The sequence below is a fragment of the Phalaenopsis equestris genome, unplaced genomic scaffold, assembly GCF_001263595.1.
Source record: "Phalaenopsis equestris unplaced genomic scaffold, ASM126359v1 Scaffold000507, whole genome shotgun sequence".
Lineage (NCBI taxonomy): Eukaryota > Viridiplantae > Streptophyta > Magnoliopsida > Asparagales > Orchidaceae > Phalaenopsis > Phalaenopsis equestris.
In genome coordinates, this window is record NW_018164947.1 from 114,844 (window position 1) to 124,017 (window position 9,174).

Genomic DNA, 9,174 nt, shown 5'->3' on the forward strand with positions numbered 1-9,174 from the left:
ATATATATATATATAAAGTGGGACAAACTCAGCTGCCCTTTTCATAGAAAGTCTTGAGCAGGAAAAAAGGCGCAATTTTTAGATCGGGCTCGTCTTCCTCTCCTTCCTGGATCAGCGACGACATTGAAAAGCTTATTTTTTTTTTTCTTTGTGAACTCATCGATCGATATTCCTTCGATGTTGAGGCTATGGAGATTGTACCAGAAGTGCTTGGAAGTGCATCCTGTGAAGACCCAGGTGATCAGCTCGGGGATCCTCTGGGGATTGGGGGATATCGGCGCTCAGGCCGTCACCCATTCGACTTTGAAGAAAAAGCGTCAAAGTCCGGTAATTCTTCAACATTTGGTCAGTTTTTTGCATTTTTTTAACCAGTTATAAGAATCGACCCCTTGCGTTTGATTCTGTGCTTGATTTGCCATTGATTGTGGTTCAGTCCTGCATTTCTGAATAGTTGTTTTTTTTTTTCTTTAAATGCATGAATTTAAGTTTTGCTGCTTGCTGCTGGTTATTCTGACGCTGTCGACAATTAGGGTTCTTGGGGGAAATCAGTTTTATGGCATAATTTTGGGATTGATTGTTAGAGAATCAATGATTATGATGATGCTCACGAACTTTATAAAGAGAAGCGATGCTTAGGATGTTTTAGTTGATCATTCTTCGAACGGCATGTTGCATAATTGCTACTTTGAAGCTTGAATATGATTAAAAGAGAACTGTAATTTTTCAAATATATTGTAAATATGATGAAAAACTTTGCAAACTCATAAAAACTTCTTTTTTGTTTTTTGAGAGATGATTAGTTTAGATTCATTAACCTATAGTAATAAAATATGATGTTATATTGTCTACGTATGTTGCTTTGTTGTTTGGGCCAGACTTTGGCTTTATGATTTAAATGCAAGTCTTTTTAGAATGCCTACTATATTATGCTTTTAAGATTAATGAGAGATATAATTTTGAAACTTAGAATGCTTGGGAGTAAGCTTGACATTGCATAAGAATCCTTACATTTATATAATAAATGTACATTTGAAAAAGAGAGTAGGCAGGAATGTTTGACCTAAGACTATGATTTTGTCGGTGGTGGTAAACACCAGTTCAATGATGTTAAAAATAATTGTCTTATTAAACATTTAAATGAATTATCACTACTGATAGATATGCATCATGATATTGATTTAGTTGTTGGATTGCAAATGCCTAATTTTTCACATTATTTCATGAATATAGTAGAATGTGCTAAACTTAAGAGGCAATTAATGAATTATAGAAGGGTTTTATTAGAGAAATCATGAGTTTTTGCTAAAATTAAGACAGATGGTAGCTGGCTCATGCATTTAGTTAGTAGTGCCATTAATAAAAGCATCATTAAATGAGATTTTCTATACATCTTTTAGATGATATGCTAGATATGATAAATGGTACTATCAGATTCTTTAAGATTGATTCGAGAAGTGGCAATCGTCAAGTCAGATTTAGAATGATACAAGTGATGAGTGGAAGATTGCTTTTATGGCCAAGTTTTGAATGGATGAATAGTTGTTGATGCCTTTTGAAGTAACCATAATAACTAAACTTACATGAGAATATTGATCCTTGTACTGTATTTGTCATTAGAAATTTTCTTATTTTTGCTTTAATGGTATTTTCGTATATAGCATGAGGTCTTATTAGCTAAAAGGTTATATAAAAGGTTATATTTGAATTTGATTTGAAAAAAAAAAAAAAATTTGCACTCTATGATCTTCTTAGGATTTGTTGTGAGGATGGATCATCTGATGATTTTAATAAGGCCTAAGTGCTAAATAAACGGCCAAGTCTTGATACTATGCATAATGTTCAGTGTTTTTACATTTTAACTGCTTTTTATAGATTAGTTTTTAAAGGTTCCAATGTCATCATGTGTCCAATTACATGGCTTAAATCAACTATTTTATAGAAATCAAGTGACTTACCATTTTGGTTACACTTAAGTTGTCTGATTTTAATAAGTTGCTTGAAGTTTATTTCAATGCATCTGATGTTGGTATTGGAGTTGTTAAGTAAGGAGGGATGCCCACTTTTATTCCTTGGTGAGAAGTTGGATGAAGCTAAACAATAATATTCAAATTAAGATGGGGAGTTCTATGTTTTTGTGCAAGCCCTTTTTTTGTTGAAGGCGTCACACATTACTTAGAAGTTAATACTATATGCCAATCATCAATATTTGAAATATTTGAGTTCCTGAAAGAAGTTGGGATATAGAAATGTTACGTACATTGGAATTTTTACAATCATCAATTAAAGTGAGTGGTTTGATCATGAAAATGTGGAGTATGCCTGTTGTAAAGAATTTCATAAATTTTACTAAGACTTGACTTATGACTTATATTTACTCAACAAAGACTGTATGGTTATTTATTTAAAGTTACTTGTCTTTTCATTCATGATTATTCATGATTCATCATTAGCAGATGATTTTTTTTTTTTTGGAATTACATTTCTGTGGGTACTCAACATTTTAGTAGAGAAAAGATGTGTCACGTATTGTTTCACCATGTATGGTTCGTTCATTAAAGGTAGGAAACATAAGCCATGGTTGTATGCTGCTTTACTAATTTCATGTAAACTCTCTGATGATATTAGTACGGATTTTATATTAGATTTATTAATGATGTTGAGAAAATATGATTCTATTTATATATTATATAATTTTTTTAAAAACTGATACATTTTTATAATTTCATATGATTTGAAATGCATCTCACATTGTTAACATATATTTTTAATGAAGTAATTAAATTGTTATTTTTACATAAATAATTAATCTTTTAAGTGAGATGTAAAATTTAAGAGTTATTTTTAGAAAATTCTTTGAAAGAAAATGTGACCACAAATAAAATTTTAATCATTTATCATCCACAAATGGATGGATAATTAAAGTGAAATAAAAACTAGGGATGTTTGCTGCCTAATTTGATAAATGGTCATCCATTTAGATGGGGTTTGATATTTTTCTATGATTGAGTTTGTACATAATTCACCTGTCAAGATCTGTTGGCATGTGTTTATTTAAGATTGTGAGAAGCTATCAATCTAAAAAGCCTATAAATTCATATGGAGTTTAGGCCTCCGGCATTTACATAATCACTCACACAACACATGAATTACATGAGTGAGGATATTCATATAAAATTGGCTACTATTATGATAATTATAACCTTCTGTAAATGTGAACAATTTGTATGTGAAATTTAAACCTGCAGATACAATGATGGCGTGCTTTACTCCATAAAAACTTCAATCTATAAACTTTAATAAATTAAATGTAAGCAAGACAATATCATTTAAATTTTTGTAATAGATTAGAACTAATTCCTATAAATCAATATTTCAAAAAAATTTGTTATAAATGAGTTTTTTGATGTGCCTAAATTCTCTTTTTATTATAAACTTGCCATCACTTTCAATTGCTTGTGGATCAATATCTAATCTATAGCTCGTTCTTTCGGCTATTCTAAATTATGAGATTGCATCATCTTTTGATAATTTACTTGCTTGTAATGATTAATGTATTACTTTACAAGAAGCGCATAATTTATGTTATAATTTGCTTTTTTCTAACTAAATGCTAAATTCTTAAGAGAAAAAAATTGTCCATATTGTGTTGATAGAAATATGTGAGTTTATTTTTGTAAAAAGCATCACATTAAGCAATGATATGTGCCCAATTTATCTATTTATGTAATTATTTTATTTATTATTTTGTATCAGGAACATGCTAATGATGGTGGTTGATGGTCAACATAGAGATGTTTTTTTTTTTTTTTATTTCCTAGCTTTATTTTTGTTAATATTGTTTGGCATGGTTCAAATTTGATTAAATTTTGATCTAAAACTTAATTCATTAAAGTAAAAAATTTTCAAACTAGGGATATTTATGCTGAACTTCGGTGTTGGTTTTTACATTTAATCTTTGTGAATTTTAGTTGGTGGCTAGAGGTTTTATGCTATGGGGTTAAGCGATGGTTGTTGGTTTGATCCTCCCTTAATTATGTTTTTGGTGGTGGAGGTTTGCATTTTTTTTGCAATTTCTACAACGTGCTGCTAAACCTCTGTTCTCTTTGGCTTAAAGTTGCGAATCCAAGTTGTAATTATTTTTTTTCGGCTTTTATTAAGCCATCAAGGCATGCAATATTTGAGCTATATGATTGGTTGCTTAGCAGAATTTTTTTTTGAATTTTAGTTTAAACTTGGTTTAAGCTTTTAATCTTATGCCAACCATAACATATATTCTAGGAGATGAGGTGTCTATGAATAACGGTTATGAAACATATAAAATTAACTTCTAGCTTGAATAAAATTTCTCTTTCCAGTTAGATGTACAATTCAATCAGGTGCACTATAAGTGCGACTACCTAATTCAGAGATAATCCCCTTGCATTATTATGAGACTTTTTTTGAATTTGGTATTTTTCTTCTATTTTTATTTTACATTGCCTAGCATTATATTGTTTATTATCATGGATGTTGATAAAAAATTATCACAATTGAAATCCAATTTTTGGAAATTAAGTTCAATTGCTCGATTTTATATTTTTGTAATTACTCCCTAAATTTCTTGAATTATTTTAAGAATTTGATGACCAGTTAATTATAATTATAATATGATGTGTTTACATCTAATGAAAGTATGTTGTTGGATTAATTGGTGGCTTGTGATTCTTGATTCTTCAATTTTTTTTTCTTGTAAATTAATCTTCAGTTATATTTCAATCATACTAGTTTTATTAAATAAACCACTACATAAACCGTGACGTCGAGTTGTCCTACATCACTTATCTTTAATGAATGTCACTTTAACATTTTTTCTAATAAAATCATTCATTAATTTAGCCATCCTTAATTTTGTTGCATGTTTATCTTAATAGTTTATTTTATGCTCTGCTTATATATCAACTACTTTTCTACTCCCCAATAGCCTGTCCATAAAAAATCACTTTCTTTATTGCAATTTTAAGAATTTACCTTAAAGTCTCTATGTTACCTCTTTTTTCATACTACTTCCAAGACGCTTCTTTATTTTAACCATGTAGTTTTAACTCGAGGAATTATATACTCATTTCCTATCTTCTTATATAATGGATCCAAGATATTTAAATCTATTATCTATCAACCATTTACACATAAATATATTTTAAGGTGTTTTAAAATGCTATAAACATTTGACTTAGTTGACATATCGGCCACTACCTACTCCTCTCCCTTGGTTATCTCGAATAATCCAAAGATTTTGTATTTTTGTGAAACTTGTAGCAACACTTTACTAATTTGTGCTTCCTTTGCACTCACACATGTAAAGTTAAATTGGTAAATTTCAACTTTGTACCTATCACTTGAATGACCAGAATGATATTACACTCTTGTTTGTGAACCAACAAAATTTTCAGATGTCATCATTATTTGTATTATATTAACTAGCTGGTAGCTTCTTTTAAGAATCCTCCAATTGTCTTTTTGAGATCTATATGAGATCTTAACTCTATTTTGTTCTCTTTTGATGCAACTTTAAGCCAGGTCACATAACTCTTTTAATTTCTTTTTCTTCCACTTAATTTTATTTACTTGTTTTATTAATATTCTGCCCTGAATTGTACATGATCAAATCACATAAATTTATTTTTAATTTTAATATTTCTATCTCCAGTAGCTGTTAATATATTTTTCCATATATTTATTTACATTCTCATTTCTATCACATTAAACTTACAATCAATGATTTGCTTCCCTGTTTGAATTTAAATGAAGATTATAATAGGTTACAAACATTGATGAATTAGATTTATTATTTTACCATGTGGCAATTGTGACAAGGATATATAGGGTGAATGCTTATTCATTGCAGTGAATTATTCCGTGACATCTCGGATGTCATGCCATGTTATTTAAAGATGTCCACCATTTGTTTCACCATTATCTTTAATAATTAATATTTCAAAATGATAGTCATGCTTATTTTTAAGAATCATAATACTTTGTTTTAATATAAATAGCATTGAAATCACTTTATATTATAACATTGAATCAAACACATAATACTTGAGATAACTTTGATATTTAATAACATTAACATCACAATAAAGCTGAAACAATAAGCTTTGATTTCTCAATTATGTTTCCTATATCGTAGTTTCCAAGAAATTCTTTTTTAAAATTCATGCTCAAATATGCATGCGAGAAAAACATATTTTTTTGCCTAAAACTCAATTATGTTGTCCTTAATTATTATTTTAACGGTTTAACCTCACTGAAATGATGTAATTAATCTTGTTCCTGCAGTATGACGGCAAAGAATTTAAGATCAATTGGCAACGGGTGGGTATCACAAGCATGTTTGGATTTGCATTTGTTGGACCAGTTGGCCACTACTGGTAAGTTTGAAATTTATTTTTTCCAATGGATTTAAATTTTACTAGTTCATCTTAGTAATTATAAACTTAACTTAACTATCTCTGCTTATGAGTCTAAAGTTATTGTTTATGAGCTTGCAGAATCCTTAATGTATTGCATGACTGTAAATTTAGTTAAAAATGACCAAAAGTCAAAGGAAAAATTATCATTAAGATTTTTTGATATTCCACTCTTCTTTTAAGCTTATGATTTTGTTGAGTTTATTAGTATATCAAGCTCATGTAATGAGTGACGCAAATAAAAATGGTAAAAGCAGACTAATTTTCTAGTTGGGCAATTTACATATATACCACACCGTTCTTATATATTTACATATCTAAACCTAAAGTTTGATATTTACATTTACAAGACTATGGTGTTATAAACCTATGAATGAAAAGGTGTATTTCACTTTTAAAAATTTTGTAATAGCGGTTTTTTTTTATGTTATGTTAAATGTTGGAGTGTTATGCATGTAAATATGAAAGTTTAGGCGTTGGATACGTAACTATATAAAAATTGTGTTATGCATGTAAATGCCCCCTTTCTAGTTAGCATGTACTTCCAATGAAATATTTCATGGTGCCATTCTCAACAGTATAGCATTATATTTCAAGGCATTAAATGGCAATTCTCTCATAGGAAACATTTGGGATCAGAGAATTTATTTATTTTTCAGAAGGTGGAGCAGACCTAGACCTCTCTTTTAAAGAGTTAAAGGGCGGTATTACCATGCGCGGTGGCGTTATTTGATTTTTTGGGACATTTACATGAATACTTCACAAGTTTTATATATTTACATGTCTAACACCTAAATATTCATATTTATATAACACTCAAATCATTAATATCACATTAAGAATATCACTTTTAATAACTTTTTAAAATTGAATACACCTTTTCATGTATAGGTTTATGACACCAAAGTGTTATAATTATAATCATTTATATGCATACGGCAATTCTTTTTTATTTGCATTTATAACTCAACATATATATTTACATGCATATGACAACAACGTGTTATAACCATAAATATTTGAACTTTGGGATTTTAGATATGTAGATACATTAGAATTATTTGGTATGTATGTAAATTTTCCTAAATATAAACATCAAACTTTAGGACTTAGATATGTAAATACATAAAAATTTGTGGTATGCACGTAGTTTTGCCTTCATTTTTATGCTATATCAATGCTTGGCTTTCGAATAGTTTTGCCTTCATTTTTATGCTATATCAATGATTGGCTTTCGAATACACATGCTTGTCTGTCGGGCATGGCATTAAATTCCATGCATACCATCGATAGTTTTCTTTCCTATACAATTCAGGTATGAGTACTTGGACCGTTTCATCAGATTTCGTCTCCGTCTCCAACCTAAAACTCCCAAGTTCGTCGCGGCAAAAGTCGCCAGCGATGCTCTCATTTTCGGTCCATTAGATCTACTAATCTTTTTCTCATACATGGGATTTGCATCTGGGAAAAATGTGGAGCAGGTCAGGGAAGATGTGAAGAGGGACTTTCTTCCAAGCCTGGTGATTGGTGGAGGAATTTGGCCGCTGGTTCAGATTGCAAATTTCAGATTTGTTCCTGTAAGGTACCAACTTCTGTATGTAAATTTCTTTTGTCTTTTAGACAGCTGCTTCTTGTCATGGATTGAGCAGCAAGGAGATGCTGCTTGGAAGCAGTGGTTTAATTCTTTTATTTCTCTGGAAAATCAGAAAGGTTAGCCAACCTGAATTGTGAAGTGAATTTTTTGAGCTTCCAAGGTGCATAATTTCTTCTGCATTTCTGTTTTTCAATTAAGATTCAGATGAAATGATATTATTTTATATACGTCCATTATGTAGAGATTTGGATTATAATGAGATAAATTTTTACAAGAGTGATGGAAGGAAGAATTTGCTGAAACTAAATGTTAAGTTTGCTTCTTTTCGTTGTTGTTCTTTCAATTTTATTTAGTCTAGATGGGAATTATATGAAAAGTTGTGGAGACAAAGCCTCTTTTAGTCCCAAACTTTATAAAAAGGTCAAAATAGTCCCTAACATCTTTTAACAGGGCTGAAATAGTTCCTATGGAGGACTATTAGAGCACAGTTTTAGAATAGTCAAAGATTATTTTGGCCCTTCTATACAGTCTAGGACTAAAACGGCCCATTGTAAGTAGTCGGGGACTTTTTTGACGCTTCACTCAGATTTGATATTGTGAAGAGAACATATTATGTAGATGTTAGGTTTTTTTTTATTTTGGGGCAGATGTAAGTGTTTATATGGATGATTGTAAAGTTGTGTGGGGATAGCAACTTCTAAGAAGTTGCTCTAAGAATTATAAATAGATCTTTGGTAAGTGTTTATATGGATGATTGTAAAGTTGTGTGGGGATAGCAACTTCTAAGAAGTTGTTCTAAGAATTATAAATAGATCTTTGTTAAATCAAAGGACCATTTTATTACAACAATCATATAATTAGTTTTCTATCACAAAAATGTTCTAGATAGCCGATGTGGCAGTCTAAAACACAACACAGAAAAAAAGCTATCCTCAGACAGACAAATAGTCATAGGTTGATTTTCGTGGTAAAGTTGTCGTGGGAGTTAGTAGCAGTCGAGAACCGTCCTCATGGTGGTTTGGTCTGTCCTTCGAAAGTTATCTATAACATGTTGGTTGAGAATATTTTGAGAATTTTACTATATTTTTTAACTAACTTTATTTTAATTAAAAAGGGGGTTGTATTTATATT

General features: G+C 30.0%; 1 protein-coding gene across 1 annotated transcript; it reads left to right on the forward strand.

Annotated features, from left to right (window-relative positions):
- The first annotated feature begins 33 nt into the window (after nt 1–33).
- Nucleotides 34–8,314, forward strand: LOC110028282 (protein Mpv17). Its single transcript, XM_020730065.1, has 3 exons — nt 34–327; nt 6,319–6,410; nt 7,765–8,314. The coding sequence occupies exons 1-3, from the start codon at nt 178–180 to the stop codon at nt 8,162–8,164; spliced, it is 642 nt and encodes a 213-aa protein (XP_020585724.1). The 5' UTR covers nt 34–177; the 3' UTR covers nt 8,165–8,314.
- Nucleotides 8,315–9,174: the final 860 nt, after the last annotated feature.

Excerpts from the sequence above, each read along its gene's own strand:
- LOC110028282 (XM_020730065.1), top strand. The coding sequence starts at position 178 with ATGTTGAGGCTATGGAGATTGTACCAGAAGTGCTTGGAAGTGCATCCT. Across the intron at positions 328-6,318 it reads AGAAAAAGCGTCAAAGTCCG|TATGACGGCAAAGAATTTAA; the intron begins GTAATTCTTCAA and ends TTGTTCCTGCAG. Across the intron at positions 6,411-7,764 it reads GGACCAGTTGGCCACTACTG|GTATGAGTACTTGGACCGTT; the intron begins GTAAGTTTGAAA and ends TATACAATTCAG.